The sequence below is a fragment of the Staurois parvus genome, unplaced genomic scaffold, assembly GCF_062004578.1.
Source record: "Staurois parvus isolate SC_StPar_1 unplaced genomic scaffold, SC_StPar_1.0 ptg000147l, whole genome shotgun sequence".
In the NCBI taxonomy this organism is placed as follows: Eukaryota; Metazoa; Chordata; class Amphibia; order Anura; family Ranidae; genus Staurois; species Staurois parvus.
The window spans coordinates 10,376,929-10,394,047 of NW_028317943.1; the positions used below are offsets into that span (position 1 = coordinate 10,376,929).

General features: G+C 39.8%; 1 protein-coding gene across 2 annotated transcripts in view; it reads left to right on the plus strand.

The window, feature by feature from the left end:
- Positions 1-17,119, plus strand: part of LOC149464754 (V-set domain-containing T-cell activation inhibitor 1-like) — a 74,644-nt gene that overhangs the window by 40,633 nt on the left and 16,892 nt on the right. For both annotated transcript variants that reach the window (XM_089674197.1, XM_089674198.1), the window contains 4 exons: positions 2,759-2,854; positions 2,979-3,048; positions 14,285-14,367; positions 16,692-17,027. In XM_089674197.1, coding sequence (XP_089530323.1) covers positions 2,839-2,854; positions 2,979-3,048; positions 14,285-14,367; positions 16,692-17,027 — 505 coding nt within the window. In that variant the 5' untranslated portion in view covers positions 2,759-2,838. The remainder of the gene's footprint in view (positions 1-2,758; positions 2,855-2,978; positions 3,049-14,284; positions 14,368-16,691; positions 17,028-17,119) is intronic.

The following is a 17,119-nucleotide window of genomic DNA, read 5'->3' on the forward strand; positions in this document are numbered from 1 at the left end:
CCACATATACCCATGGCCCGTGTGAGCAATATATAATTTAAATGACAACTATGTGGGGAAAAAAAATGTTTTAGTCATTTTCCAGAAACTTGTGGAAAAAAGTAAAACTTCCATGCACTCAATATGCCTCTCAGCAGATAGCTTAGGGTGTCTACTTTCTGAAAAGGGGTCATTTGGGGTTGATTGTACTATCCTGGTATTTTAGCACCTCAAGAAATGTGATGGGCAATCAGAAAATAAAAGCTGTGTAAATTCCATTATCTATACCATAGTTTGTAGATGCTATAACTTTCACACAAAGCAATCAATATACACTTATTGGGATTTTTATAAACAAAAAACATGTAGCAGAATACATTTTGGCCTAAATTTATGACAAACGTTTAGGTTTTTTGGATATTTTTTATGACCAAAATGAGAATTTTTTTTTTTTTTTTTGTTTATAGCGCCAAAAATAAAGAGCACACAGGTGATCAAATACCACCAAAAGAAAGCTTTATTTGTGTGAAAAAAAATAAATTTAATTTATGTACCATATTGAATGACCACGCGATTGTCAGTTAAACTAGTGCAGGTCTGTATAGCAAATAAATTTCAGTATACAGTATCATAAATTGCAGTATATATACCATAGTTTGTAGACGCTATAACTTTCACACAAAGCAATCCATATACTCTTTATTTGTATTTTACCAAAAACATGTAGAAGAATACATTTTGGCCTAAATTTATAACTAACTTTGAGTTTACTATATATTTTTTATAGCCGAAAGTAAAAAATACAGTTTTTCTTCAAAATTTTCTGTCTTTTTTTGTTTATAGTGCAAAAAATAAAAATCACACAGGTGATCAAATACCGCCGAAAGAAAGCTTTATTTGTGTGAAAAAAAGACATAAATTTTGTTTGGGTGCAGCATTGCATGACTGTGCAATTATCAGTTGAATTGGTGCAGCGCCGAGTAGCAAAGAGGCCTGGTCATTAAGGGGGGTAAATCCTCTGGAGGGCAAGTGGTTACAAAAAATAGGGGAGAGATGCATGTCTACTACATTTTTTTTTGCATCATGCTGAGGCTAAAATAATGCTTTACAACTGTCTCCATTTACTTTTAGTGAAATGCACCACAAGTGCACCATAACCGTACTGACAACCTGTTCAATGGTTGCTAAGTGCCTTGAACATCAATGCAACATGTTCTAAATGCTCAGTAATAGTATAGGTGCATTAATGTAAACTAAATGCTGCTTTAAAATTAAATACCTGTGTGAAAGAGCCCTAAAAGGCAGCAAAATCGTATTATGGTTTGGAATTTCCACATGCAAACCTGGAAGGGGCGTGTAGGTATTTTACACACGGATAATAGACTGTCAGCTGTTCTCACCAACTAGAACTTGGGAGGCTAAAAGTGAAACTACGTCTGCAGAAGAATGAAGTACTAATAAATGGAGAGCAGAACGAGTGAGTATAAACCCTCTTCTATTCTGGTTTTTAATTGTTACCAACAGTGACAAAATTGTTTTAATAGTATTTTTTTTTTTCGCCCTTCTTTTTTTTTACAGCAAGCAAAAAAAAACAGACTGTATTTATGTCTAAACTAATGAAATTCATAAGGGAAAGGGTTTAGTTAGAACTTGTATAATATTACATGTATATTTTCTGCAGGAAAACAAATAAATTGCATCATTTAAAAATATTCCCTAAAAACATTTTGGGGTAGACTAAAACTGCAATATGTAATATCTTGCAAATCTGATATATTGTATGGTCTAAATTTAAAGCTGGATTCTGAGCAGATGGCAGCAATAAGCTTACCTTATGCATCATCTACTGCCCCATTTAGGTAGTAGAGGACAGAGAGAGTAATGCAGGCCATACATGGGTCGAATTCTTTACAATTTTTCATCCAAAAATCAAAAATGCTCGGTAATCTGATGGTGCCATCAATGATTTAGAAAATTGGCCGACCAAGTCATAAAGTTCACCCCGTATAACAAGGAAAACTTCTGTTCCTTCCAGATCACGGCTCATGTGCATATTCTTTTCGGAAAAACGATTGTACGATTTGACCATTTTCCAACGTGCCCGATCACCGAAAAGGGTATGAACCACAAAAATTGGCCGGTGCCATTGACCCACTAACAGGGCGAAAATCAGCTGATTATTCTTAGGTCCGATTTTTGGACGAAAAAAATCGGTCGAATTTTGACTCATGTACAGTATGGCCGGCATTACAGAGAGAAAAAAAGGTACAGAAGTGCTGAAAGAGAACGGAAAATTTAACTCAAAGAAATAAAGGTTTTGCAATCCTTAGCTGTAATGTACTCAGAATATCTGATGGCTGACTGCAATCTACTAGATCACTATATCTGCTCTATTTTGTTTATTATTATTATACAGGATTTATATGGCACCAACAGTTTGCGCAGTGCTTTACAATATAAGGGAGACATTACAGTTACAATACAATTTGGTACAAGAGGAAACAGAGGGCCCTGCTCCTTAGAGCTTACAATCTAAGATCATAGCTAGTCCCTCTCTCATCCTGGATCCACTTGCAAAATAGCACCTTGTGTGTGTGAAGGGTTAACTTGGGCTGCTGCAGTTGTCAAGAAACAAACATACATGACAATAAAACTAGGGAGAGGTAAATAGGTAGGCGTGCAATTGAAATCCTGTTATTTCCCATGAATCATTAAACCTAAAGAGACTAGTTCTAGAGATTTGAGTTTACTTCCTTAGCGTATTTACTTCTTTTTCTAGCATATTGCTGAGCAACTGTCAAAAAACACAGCACTTCTGACAGGGACACTCCACGGTATGGAGCATGAAAAGACTACGTGATGCAAGAAGAAAATTGTGAGTACAGGAAACACAGAGATGCAGTGCAGAGAAAGATACACAGAGCTGTTTTTTCAGCTGTTTGCATTGATATATCTCTAACCCCAATTAATAAGTAAATGATTTTGTATTTCTTTATCAGTGAAGAAGACACAAGCCACTGCAGAGGGGAGTAAAAGAACTTTTCTATTGATGGAATCTTCAGCTTTCAGGTATGAATCATTGGTTGACAGTGATACTAAATTCTGTTTTTAAAAAAAATATATATACAGTGGATATAAAAATTCTACACACCCCTGTTAACCACTTGCCCTCCAGGGGATTTATCCCCCTTCCTGACCAGGCCATTTTTTGCGATATGGCACAGCGTTACTTTAACTGACAATAGCGCGGTCATGCAACGCTGTACCCAAATGAAATTTACGTCCTTTTTATCCCACAAATAGAGCTTCCTTTCGGTGGTATTTGATTTCCTGTGCATTTTTTTTTTGTGCTATAAAAAAAAAAGACCAACAATTTTCAGAGAGAAAACAATATTTTAAATTTTTTGCAACTAAACATGTCCAGTAAAAACATGAAATCAAATTTTGTCATAAATTTAGGCCAAAATGTATTCTGCCACATGTCTTTGTAAAAAAAAAAAAATCCCAATACCTGTAAATTAATTGGTTTACATGAAATTTATAGCATTTACAAATTGCTTGATAGGCTCATTGGTCCTGAGGGGCCTGGGCAGGAAGGTGAGGGGGCACCCCAGACACTGAGGATTGGCACGAATTTGCTCACACCTGCATGAGGAGTGTTTTTTCCATTTTATGGACATTTATTGATTATCTGGCTGCCCATGGTGTTTCCGCATATTTTATCCTTTAATACACCTAGTTGCATGCTATTTATTCCCGGCAAGGGATACACACACTGATTGCACTTATTGATCCCTCAATTGAGGATCCTCTTCACAAGGGATCAGCTCTATGCAAGTGTATGTTTTTTTTTTTTCCTGTTGCACATTGATGTGTTATATTTGTGCTTTTCATGTTTATTGTTTTCATTTTGTTTATGTTCTGTAGCATTGCACTTATATCATATTGCATCCCCTATTGGTGCCGAGGTTGTGGCGTTTTAGTGCTAGCTGCTTATTAGCTCGTTATGCATAATAGCGCAGGAGGATTTTTACATTTTTTTTGATTGACAGCCGTGGCCGCAATTTTGCGCACCCAGGCCGCCCTGTAGCAGTACTTCTGGTATAGGGAGGACAGGAAACAGTTGAAATGTCAGGTTTCTGTGATGTAAAAATATAAGAAATATAAATCATTTTAGAACTTTTTCCACCTTTAATGTAACCTATAAACTATACAACTCAGTTGAACAACAAACTGAAATCTTTTAGGTGGAGGGAAGTAAAAATAAAAACTAAAATAATACGGTTGCATAAGTGTGTACACCCTTAAACTAATACTTTGTTGAAGCACCTTTTGATTTTATTCCAGCACTCAGTCTTTTTGGATATGAGTCTATCAGCATGGCACTTCTTGACTTGGCAATATTTGTCCACTCTTCTTTGCAAAAACACTCCAAATCTGTCAGATTTCGAGGGCATCTCCTGTGCACAGCCCTCTTCACAGCACCACACAGATTTTTCGACCGGATTCAAGTCTGGGCTCTGGCTGGGCCATTCCAAAACTTTCATCTTCTGGTGAAGCCATTCCTTTTGATTTGGATGTATGCTTTGGGCATTGTCATGCTGAAAGATGATGTTACTCTTCATGTTCAGCTTTCTAGCAGAAGCCTGAAGGTTTTCTGCCAATATTGACTAGTATTTGGAACTGTTCATAATTCCCTTTACCTTGACTAAGGTCCCAGTTCCAGCTGAAGAAAAACAGCCCCAAAGCATGATGCTGCCACCACCATGCTTCACTGTGGGTATGGTGTTCGTTTGGTGATGCGCAGTGTTGTTTTTGCGCCAAACATATCTTGGAATTATGGCCAAAAAATTAAACCTTGGTTTCATCAGACCATAACATTTTCCCACATGCTTATGGGAGACTTCAGATGTGTTTTTGCAAAATTTAGCCAGGCTTGGATGTTTTTCTTCATAAGAAAAGGCTTCCGTCTTGCCACTCTACCTCATAGCCCAGACATATGAAGAATACGGGAGATTGTTGTCACATGTTCCACACAGCCAGTACTTGCTAGATATTCCTGCAGCTCCTTTAATGTTGCTGTAGGCCTCTTGGCCGCCTCCCAGACCAGTTTTCTTCTTGTCTTTTCATCAATGTTGGAGGGACATCCAGTTCTTGGTAATATCACATATTTTCTCCACTTGATGATGACTGTCTTCACTGTGTTCCATGGTATATCTAACGCCTTAGAAATTCTTTTGTACCCTTCTCCTGACTGATACCGTTTAACAATGAGATCCCTCTGATGCTGTGGATGGTCTCTGCGGACCATGGCTTTTACTGTAGGATGCGATTAAGAAAATGTCAAGAAAGACCTACTAGAACAGCTGAACTTTATTTGGGGTTAATCAGAAGCACTTTAAATGATGGCAGGTGTGTACTGACTCCTACTTAACATGATTTTGAATGTGATTACTTAATTCTGAACACAGCCACATCCCCAGTTATAAGAGAGTGTGCACACATATGCAACCACATTGTTTTAGTTTTTTTATGTTTACTCCCCCCCCCCTAAAAGATTTCAGTTTGTTTTTGAATTGAGTTGTACAGTTTATAGGTCACATTAAAGTTGAAAAAAGTTTTTTATATCTAGTGTGTGTGTGTATACAGGTGTACCTCAGTTTACAAATTTAATGCATTCTCCAGGACGTTTTGTATTGTGAAAAATTCGTAAACCGAGGCATTATTTTAACTGAATTTTCATTGTAAACCAAAACGTTAACCGAGGCATTTGTAAACTGAGGTACACCTGTAAAGAAGACCGCAAACTGCCATTGTATGTCTCTTTTGCAATAAAGAGCCTGTCTGCTCCTAGTTTTTGAAAGTGTCACTTTAGTTCTCCTTTTTAATGTGCTACTAAACCCACAACAGTAAAATCGGTTTGTATATGCAGTATAGCACACTTGTTATACTCACTGTGGAACCTAAGGCATTAATCCTCTGCACTGTGTAAAAAGGCTGTTTGGTCCTGTCTTCTCTGATCCTCCCCTTCTTCCACTGTCCCCAATCCATCTACTGATAGAACAGAGCCTTGGGGGCAAGCTGCATATGCTCAGTTTGGTGAGTATTCCTAGAGTTTTTTTTTTTTCTTGGGAGGGTGCATGTGATCAGCACAGGGCCATTCAGTGCTGTCCAGACAAAGGATCAGAGGTTCTGCAGCCTCATAGGGCAGTCAGAGCAGAATGAAAACAACTCGATGAGAAAAGGTATTTAGCAGTTTATATGTACTAAAATAATTGCATTTCCATATTCTGTGTACTGTGGGAGATCAGATTTAGTGAATGCAGGGTCCTGGGTTTAGTAACAATTTAAGTAAGTAGTCTTAATGTCAAAAAGTACCTGCTATTTCTCTCCATCTCCTCCAGATTTTTATTTTTGCTGCTGTGAGCTGACTTCCTGTTAGAGGGTGGCTACGTTCATTCCCCATGGTCCCACTGTATGTAGGAACATAGCCAACCTGTTGCTTGCTCCCTAGGTGAACTAGTGTCTATGGACTATGGGGATTGTATTGTGCATACAACAGTGCACATGACCGCAGCTAACATGCTCTGCCCGTTCCAAACAAAATGTGAGGGAGAAAAAGAGAATGTGATAGAGGAATGGATGCTGCTCAGACCAGTCCTTGGAATATGGGATGGCCTCAACCACTGCTCCGGCCATGCCCTCTGATGCGTTTTGCCCCACCCACCGGGGCTTGATCATAATGCTTCTGTGATCAAGCCCCAGTGGGCTGGGCGAAACGCATTAGATAGCGTGGCTGAGGCCATCCCATATACACCAGACTCCAAGAACTGGTCTAAGCAGTGTCCATTCCTCTATCACACGCAGTTACTGGAGTAACTTGTGGATGCTGCTCCCACTTCCTATGTCGGCAGGGTGATTTCTTTCTGATTCCTGGCTTAGGGTAGCGCCATAAGCTTTGTCACATGGAAAAAGGAGAGGTTCAAGGGTGCACAGAGGAGGTTACAAGGAGGCAGAAAAATACAGTAAGAAACAAGTTCTTAAAAAATAAACTGCAGGGCTATTAAGTAGTGGAAGTGTATAGATTTTTTTTTTTTTTTGGGGGGGGGGGGGATATTGTTTAGTGTTTTACTAAATGTTTGTGTTTACATGAATGGTTAGTGGAGGAGAGGGCAATGACAGATGTTGCTGGTGCAGTTTGTCATAAGGGGGGCAGTAGCAATTAGAGCAGGCTTTCTAATTTACCTGGTTAATTGTTCCTACCAAGAGGTGCCTGTTACAAACATGTACATTATTAGAAACATTCAAACACATTATTTTATTGGTAGGCGTAATTTACAGCAGGGAAACTCTGGGAAGGAGAAGGAGTACAGCATGTTCATTTTGTAAAGTTAAGGAGGTTAAGCTGATTGAAAATTCACTTTGCAAAGAATACCCAATCATATACAAGGACACCACATGATTAGGTGTTTGAAATCAACACAACTTCACTTTATTCACTAAATTAAGTAAAAATTTTGAAGCGAAAAGCCTCAATTCCTTTAGCAAATCAATTCCACCATCAGAGAGCAGTGTACAGCTGCACCATCTGCCATCATTGTTTTCGGGAAAACCGTGGAGAAGCAGGAAGAATGATTGGAGAATGTACTGTAGACACTACACAAGGAGCTAAAACTGTTGCTGGAAAAATACCAGTTTTACCAAACTTTGGTCACTTATCTAAGGCATAATGTTTCTGCAGAAGGAATAGCTTGAAGGTTCTCCTTGGGTCTACATGGCTGTGTTTATCATGCAAAGCTGTTAGTACAGTCTCTCTGTTTGTTAGGCAAGAACAGCTGCCTTCAATCATTTGGACTATCCAAGAGGACCCTTTGGTGGACCACCTCATCTCTCAACTGTAGCCAATCCCACTCTCTGTAAACTAGACGTGTTTCATCTAAGGTACCTGTTAGTACTGGAAAGCAGAAAACTAGACTTGTTGTTTTCAGTATCAGTTGACAAAGGGTATCTTCTTGTTGATCTCTCTATAAACACTTTGACATCCGGGGTATTTCCTCACATTTGAGTTGGGTGAAATTACATTAATACCCGGGAACACCAGCAACAGCAACTCTGGGGCATGATGTCTTTGCTGAAGAAATAGCTACTGACCCCGAGAAGTTACAGGCTGTCACTTTGTGGCCTAGATCAACCAATGTCACTGAACTAAGATCATTCTTGAGTTTCTGTTCCTATTACTGATGCTTTGTTGACGGGTTTGCCAAGATCTCATGATCCCTGATGGAATTGTTAAAGGTAGAGGAATAAGAGATTGCAGTGACTCTGAAGTCTACTAAAGGGACTATAAAGCCTCAAGAATCTATCTGACATTAATGGACAGAACAGTGTGAACAGGTATTTAACCAGCTAAAGGAAAACCTGACCAATGCCCCAGTATTAGCTTATGTTGACCCTTACAAGCCATATGCATGTTGACGCCAGTTGAGATGGATTAGGTTGAGTGTTGTACCAAGAGAATGATGGCCACTTATGACCAGTTGCTTATGTCAGTAGAGGTCTAACTCCAGCTGAAAAAAACTACTCCACCCACAAGTTGAAGTTTCTGGCCATCAAATGGGCTGTGGTAGACAAGCTAAAAGACTACCCTTATGTAGTCGACTTTGTGGTCATGACCTTCTTACTCACTATCTCTCACTTCTCACTCCCACCAAGCTGGATGCCATTGGACACTGATGGTTGGCTGCCTTACCAGGATTCCAATTCAGTTTGAAAAACTGTCTTGGTGTGGGAAATATGGATGCTGATGCCCTCTCTAGAAGGCCTTATGACACCATTGCTCCATCAGACAGCTGGATGCAACTGACCTGAGAAAGGGTATGGGATTTATGCCAAAGGTCGGAACGCTATGTCAAGGAGGCTATAGGAGCTGAAGCCATTGGGGTTGCTGCTACTGTTGTTCCTGGGTATTACTGCAATCTCACCCAAAACTTAAAAGTGAAGGCCTACCCCATCTGTCAAAGAAGGGTCTATAGAGAGACCAACAAGAAGATCCCCTTTGTCAACTGACGCTGAAAGCACTGGGAAATGGAAAAACAGACTTGCTGTTAACAGATACCCCAAAGGAAGCTTGTCTAGTTTACAGGGAGTGGGAGCAGCTGCAGTTGAGAGATGGGGTGGTCTACCGAAGTGACCCCTCAGATAGTCCAGATGATTTATGGCAGCTGTTCTTACCTGACAAACACACAAACTGTAATCACAGGTGTACATGAACATCTACGACCAGGGAGAACCATCAAGCTAGTTCATGACACATCTATTGACTCTACATCAGGGGTGAAGTGAAGGGTTGCTTTCATCCATGTTTAAGATGCATCCAGCAGAAGACTTTCCCAATTAAAGATGCACTCATCGGACACCTGCAAAGTCAAAGGCCTATGGAATTGGTGTGCATTGACTTCCTGTGCTTGGAGCCCAACTTGAGTGGGCAGAGCAATGTTTTGGTAGTGTCTGATCAGTTCACCTGGTATGCTCAGGTGTTCCTGACCAAACAAGACTTAACAGTAGCCAAGGTCCTCATGGAAAATGTCTTCATTTTATTATGGCTTGCTCCAGTGTATTCATTCTGATCAGGGAAGAGGCTTAAAGAGTAGACCTATTAAAAGACTGCTAAATATATTGGGCATTCAAAAATCAAGGGCAACTCCCTATCATCCTCATGGAGACCCTACACCTGAATGCTTTAACTGCACCCTACTGGATATGCTCAGTACTCTCTTTGCAGAGAAGAAACAACAGTAGAGCAGGCACATTGTGGCAGTAGTCCATGCTTACAGTAGCACTGAAAACAATGTTTTTCCCCCGTATCTGCTGATGTTGGGAAGGAGGCTTGGTTGCCTGTTCACCTGGCCTTTGGCACTTCTTTAGATCAGACATCAATGACATTGCATCGGAGGTATGTAGATCATCTAAGAAAGAACTTAAAACCGCATATAAAAAGACCCTGAAAGACTTGGATGCTCGTGGCCAACAGAATAAAAAGAACTATGACCTTAAAGTAAGGGTACAATATTTGAAACCTGAAGACAGAATGCTACTAAAAAAACTGAGTATCCCAGGGAAACATACATTTTCTGACCACTGGAAATCTTAACCCTTTGTGGTCTGTAGGCAATTTTCAGGATCTCTCACCTATCAAATTCATCTAGAGAGGAATCAAGATCAATAAAGATATGACATCGCTACCACCTTATACCCATAACAGATGCACACCAGGTACCCCTACAAATGGACTCTGTCCCCTCTCGGGTAGTACCTAAAGACCTCAGCTCATCACTTGGGTCACAGAATGCTGCCCTAAGCTCTGGCTGTGAATATAGTGAGGAAGAAGGGGACTACATAGACTGGCTGTGGCCCACTCTACCTGAAAATACTGTTATTCCTCTTTCAACCCAAAATACAGGCCCAGAGGACCTTGGCTCTGAAATATCAGAACCTTTGTCTCCAAGCCAGTTGACAGAGGACCTCATAGACTCCTCAATGCCACCCACTGAAGAAGTAGAAACTGTCCAGGATCTCTCTGTGGCAGTCCCCGAATTCGATGATGTCTCAGGCTAAGAAGGTCATGCAACCATCAAAAAGACTAACATTTAATACTTTAGGGGAAAATTCAGAAGAAGTCATACATGCTACTCAAAGGACTAGCGCTAGGCGACCTCTCTCTCCTCCGATTTGGTAGAGGTGTACCTGCCCTCTGACACACCACAATAGGCTATGCCCAAATTAATGGACAGAACAACCTCCACCCGTTTCATGATCGGTGGGAGGTTCCTCTTTCCAATGCAAGTGTTTATGAGATTTATTTAAACCTGTATACTTGTCAATTAATTATCCCAGGGGGCTGCACTGCACTTGCAAGGGCAGCCAAAGGAAAGGTACAGCCACAAAAGGCATGTTGGGAGATGTAGTCCTGTGGAAGGACAGTTGTTTTGTGTGGAGCAGGAGAAAGATTACAGCTCCCAAGGTGCAATGGCACGTGAAAGAGGAGCGGACTGCCTGGGAAGATTCAGGGCAGTTGGCGCTGAAACAGTAGAGTGTTGACCTCCATGTAGCGCATCCAGCTGTTTGGGATCTCAGCCAAGTGGAAAACCAACGCCTTAACCATTGCCATCCGAGAGCAGTGTTCAGTGGTCTGTCATCGCTGCTCAATGTTCAGAAAGAAGACAGTAATACTGCTCATCATCATTTACAGTGCTGTTTGCCAGAGCTAGTAAGAGACCAATGAGGAGCTGCTCTTACCTCTGCAACTAATGCTGTGTCACAGGACAGGTCGAGGGTTGTTAACCCACCATCTGCACTTTTGACAGGAACTGATTTTTTTTTTTCTCAAGAAACCAGTTAATTGCCTTACTCTTCATGGATACACTTAGACCACCACAAACAGCATGCAGCAGGACCTCACATTGAATCCTTATTTAAAGTGTTACTAAACCCAGGACCCTGCATTCACTATATCTGGTCTCCCACAGTACACAGAACATGGAAATTCAATTATTTTAGTACATATAAACTGCTAAATACCTTTTCTCATCAGCAGTTAGAAAAGTCTTGTGACTTCTATCAGTGTCCAGCCAACCACATGTTAAAGCTTGTAGGAGGAGTTTTAATTCTGCTGTAGGAGGATGCAGAACCCCTGACCTCTGTCTGGAGAGTGCTGATTGACCTTGTGCTGATTACATGCACTCTCCCTAGAAAAAAAAAATCTCTTTAGCAATACACACCAAACTGAGCATGTACAGAATGTCTCCACACGATATGTCTTATCAGGAGATAAGATGGAGGCACTGGAAGAAGGGGAGGATTAGGGAAATCAGGATCAAACAGTCTTTTTACACATACAGAGGATTAACTCCTTCGGTTCCACAGTGAGTATAACAAGCATTCTTTACTGCATATACATACTGATTTGACTTTTGTGGGTTTAGTAACACTTTAAGATAACACATTTCCTTTAAACTTATTCTGCATATGACATGTCAACATTCCATTTTGTCTCTTTAACTAGTCTACTTCTACTGAGCCTAGGACCATACCCACCCTCTAACATAGTCTAACTGGATGCAGGCTCACTAAGCACTCTTAAAGTGCATCAATTCTTATATGGGGTCCAACACTACCCGGCAGAAGAAACAACGCAAAGACTGCCCCTTGTTTACTTAACTATTTACACACTATCTGCTGCAACCAACTTCGTCCTTCAGGGTGCCTTAAGCCAAACATAGTTGCCCCAGTGTATTTTAGGCACTATAGCGCCGGGGTTTAGACGTCTCTTATTCAATTGCTGCTCACTGCTGCAGGCTGGGTGAAAAAGTGTTAATGTTTTAGCTGACATGAGTGGCTGTTAAAATTGTAGACTACATGGTATTGTCATACCCTGTATATTAATTGCGCTGTCATCTTTGTCATTAATGCCTTTCCTATTACCACTCTCGTCGTATTGTCTAACCATTACAAAGTTTACTGTTATTGATTTAACTCCTTTGAAGGTAGTGCTACAACATTATTATTATTATTATTACATGCTATCCTCTCATCCCCAATAAGAGATTTTATTTGCATAATTGTGGAAAGTACATGCCACAATTTTGTTATCTTTTGGATTATAGCACTAACAGATTTTATTAATTTATATGAATACTTTTGTTTTTATTTTTTAATTAAATGGTATACACAGTATAAATATTTATTTGATTCTGGGGGGGGGGTGAAAGTACTTTTACTTTTTTAATAAACTACTGGGCAATTCTGGTCCTTCAGACTTACAATTATGATTAGGCAAATCAAAGCAACCTGCTTAATATACATTAATGTATACATATAAACATTTTGAACTGAAGAGATGGAATACAACAGCAGTAATACTAACATTGACAATAAGGTAAAAATACTAAATTTAGGAAGACATCAACAAATAGGGTCTGCAGGGCCAAGATCAATACACTCAGATGTGTCAGATGCCTGGTTCCCTGCCAAGTGCTGTAGTTCTTTGCCAACCCCTTCGTCCCCTATGCAGTGAGGTGACATTGGGGCCATTGGAAAGAACCATACATTGAAAATTGGTGGAGCAGAAGGCCAGACCAAATTGGTATAATATATTTTTTTTATTTATTACAGGTACCTTATATAGTACCGTCAACTTTATGCACATCAGTTCCTAACCCTCAAGGAGCTTACAATCTAAAGTCCCTACCTTACATTCATACATATACATACTAGGGCCAATTTAGACAGGACCTAATTAGCCTACCAGCATGTCTTTGGAGTGTGGGAGGAAATTGACGCAGGCAAAGGGAGAACATGCAAACTCCAGGCAGGTGGTGCCATGGTTGGGATTCGAACCAACAACCCCAATACTGCCAGGCCTCCCCTCTGATGTGCTTTAGCACAAAAGGCCTCAGGAGGAGCTGACAGCGTGTGACGTCATCGCTGCCGTGACCACGAGGAGGTCCGGCGGCCATCTTACTTTAGGGTCAGTGCTGCAGTACTCTGCTCTTATCACAAATTGGCACTTATATTCTACCTGCACCCTACTTTACAACTTTTTTACTACATTTATTCAATAAATATCAAGAATTTACTACACTATTGGCACTCCCTCTCTTTGGCTCCTATCTGGAGGAGCTATTAAACCCACAGAGCAATCCTGAATAACATCCAGTATCCAGAGGAGGGAGCCCTGTACCTAGGCTGAAAACCCACATATCCTTAAAGGAGACCTCTGGGCCTAACAGATTATGACTTCACATAAGTCTGACGACCATTTCTCCTGAGGGGAACTCACCATCTGCCTGCTGTTTATACTCCAGTTGGTGGATATTTATATGCGCATTTCCTATGCGCAGTCGGTGAGTGCGCATTTCTACCATTTTTCCTGTCACAACCTTGTGAGTTATCTGCTGTTGTGGAGATTACTATTTGTGTTATATACGAGATTCAGCCAACTGGACAAACTTTTTTGAACGAACGTTTATTTTATCTTATTTATTGCTTTTTAGCGTTGCACTTTATATATTTATTGCCATTTCTGAGGTTATTGTGATTTCCTTTTAGTGTTCTAGCTGCTATATGTACAGAGCGCTCGCTTAATTATCCTATAGAAGTTCTAACCATTTAGCCACTGTGCTGCCCAGTGACAATGCATTCCTTTACAATTATACTACATTGTTTTCTTTAGTTTTAACTTTTAACAGAAAATGTTTTTTTTACAAAATTTGCACTGATAGTTTTATAACATCTTTTTTAAATGTAGGTCTCTACAGAGAAGTATTGATATGGTTGCCTTGATGTATCTTCTTTCAAATATATTTGTTTTAACTTCGTCCTTGCCTTCAGGTAATAAAACATATACAAATAAAATATTTGGATGTACAACAATTTGATGCTGTTCTGCTGATAGTAAATAACACAATAGATTTAAATACTGTATATCATACACAACAGCGATGAGTATACTCTACCTAACTTTTTATTTTATTTGAAAATTCCAATAGTTTGTCAGGGCCGCCTTTAGGAAGGGGCAGCTGCCCTGGGCCCAGTCATTGTTGTGGGGCCCAAAGCAGCTGTCCTATACTTGCCAACTGTCCCAGTTTACATTCCTTTGTCCCTTCATTCTTCATCCTTTGCTGTGACCCAATATTTCAGTGTGGAATTCTGTCACTAACACTGCCCAGCTCTACCATATTGCCATAATTCACATGCAGACTGTGTCAGCATTCACATATAAATAACCGGCATTCATATGGAAATAGAAGTGGGCCAACAATATTGATATGTAAATAGCGGGGAATTCATATGTAAATACCATCAGCTTGTTCTGCAAAGGTAAGCAAAGTAATTACAGTTTGGGGTGTACAGGTGAGCAAAGAGGGGATGTACAGAGGTAAGCAAGGTGGGTACAAAGCAGAGGAAGCATGTGGAGTTAAGGTGGGGGGAGGTTAGAGTGAAGAGGATAGGGGAGGTTTTTAGTGCAGAGGTTAGCAGGGAAATTTAGGATGTAAAGGTATACTGACGACGGGGTGTATAAAGATGTAGGGCAGCCCATTCATTTCAATGGGCTGCTCTATGCTCTAGAAATGCGTATATAAAGTCTCTGACCTGTTTTCAAAATCATGCCGAGCCACAGCACCATGAATTATAGTGGCTGTGGAAACACAGGTCAGTAGATGCGTGAGAGTGTCATTAACAGCTAATGGCACTGCTGTGTATCTGCTAAAGGGCAGCATGTATCTGTGGTGTTAGGAAAGCGATTTTGCATGCGTTTCCAACACACAAAAAATGTGAACATAGGCTAAATGTTTCAGTTATATTGGTGGTCAGTGTATATCTTCTCATTACATTTACATAAAAATGTTTTGGTTATAAACTAATTTGGGTTATTTTTTTTTTACTAAAAAGATAACTGAATAAATTTTGGCCAAGATTTATGAAGAAAGATTATTTATTTGCAAAATTATATAAGAAAAACACTTTTTTTCAAAATGTTTGGACTTTTTCATTTATATAGCAAAAAATAAATAAAAATCCCAGTGGTGAATACATACCACCAAAATAAAGTTTTATATGTCTCAAAAACATGCTAAAAATTCATATGGGTACAGTGTTGCATGACTGCACAATTGTCATTCAAAGTGTGATAGCACTGAAAGCTGAAAATTGGCCTGGACAGTGTCCAGACTTGAAGTGGTTAAGCAACCAATCAGTGAGCAGTAATGAGGTGCTGTAACCTCTAGCAATCAATCAGTAAGTGGTAATAATGCACAGTAGCTAATAGAAACCAATCGGTGAGCAGTATTAATGTGCATTAACCTCTAGCAACCAGTGAATGGTAACGATGTGCAGTAATATCTAGAAACCAATCAGTGAACAGTAGTGATCTGTTGTAATCTCTAGCATTCAATCAGTGAGCAATAATGATGTGCAGTAACCTCTAGCAACAAATCGGTGAGCAGTACTGATGTGCAATAACCTCTAGCAGCAACCAATGGGTGAGTAGTAATGATGTGCAGTAACCTCTAGCAACCAATCAGCATGCAGAAATCATGTGCTGTAACCTTTAGCAACTAATCAGTGAGCCGTGATGTGTGGTGTAACCTCTACCAACCATTCAGTGACCTGTAATGATATGCTGTAACCTCCAGCAACCAATTTCATTTGCTGCCTGTTCTGCTAAATAAACTGATTTTGAGTCTAGCTGCTATTTATTGTATGTCTCAGAGCAGGTGGACATCAAAAGTGTGTGGGGGGGGCCCAAGAAAATGTTTGCTCGGGGTCCAATCAATATTGCCCTGCATTTTGTATTGGTATAAACTATTACTAGGGTGTTCACCTCATTTTTACTAAGCTAAGTGGAATTTCACATTACTGAATGTGCAGCCTATTCTTGTGCATGCATGTGCATTTTCCTGTGATTAAACTGAGCAGCACAAATAACAGCGAATCATAAATAGTCTGTCTACCAATCAGATTTCACCTTGCTGCTAAATAGTCAAAACAGGTAAAGATTATTGCGTATAGGTTATTATGATTAACAGCTCTTTGTAGAATATTCTTGGCCCTGATAAATGATATAATATGTCCAATGTGCAGCACATTCTAAAATATAAAGTACTTTCTTTCAATAAATCTTGCTCTAACGAACTGAAAACTTTGTCTTTCAGCTGATGTCAGCACAGTAATCTCCGGATTTGTAGATGAAGATGTGATCCTGCCCTGCTTCTTCCCTGCTAATGAGAGATATCCTCACTCAACAATTACTGTTTTCTGGAAATTTAAAAGTGAAAACATTCCTGTTCATTATGTCCTTGAAGGGGTATTTCAAAGTCAAATTCAGGATGAAAGATTTACTGAACGCACAAAGCTTTTTCATGAGGAGTTTTCTAAAGGAAATGTATCACTGTTATTAAAAAATATACAAGTATCAGACACTGGGATATATGAATGTTTTGTTTGGATTACCGAGGAAAAATCTATAAATATAAAGCTCATTGTTAAAGGTAAGTTAAACTAAAACAACTAAACAATACCTTATTTGTTTAACCGCTGTCCCGCCGCCCTATAGCGGAAATACTGCTACAGGGCGGCAGGG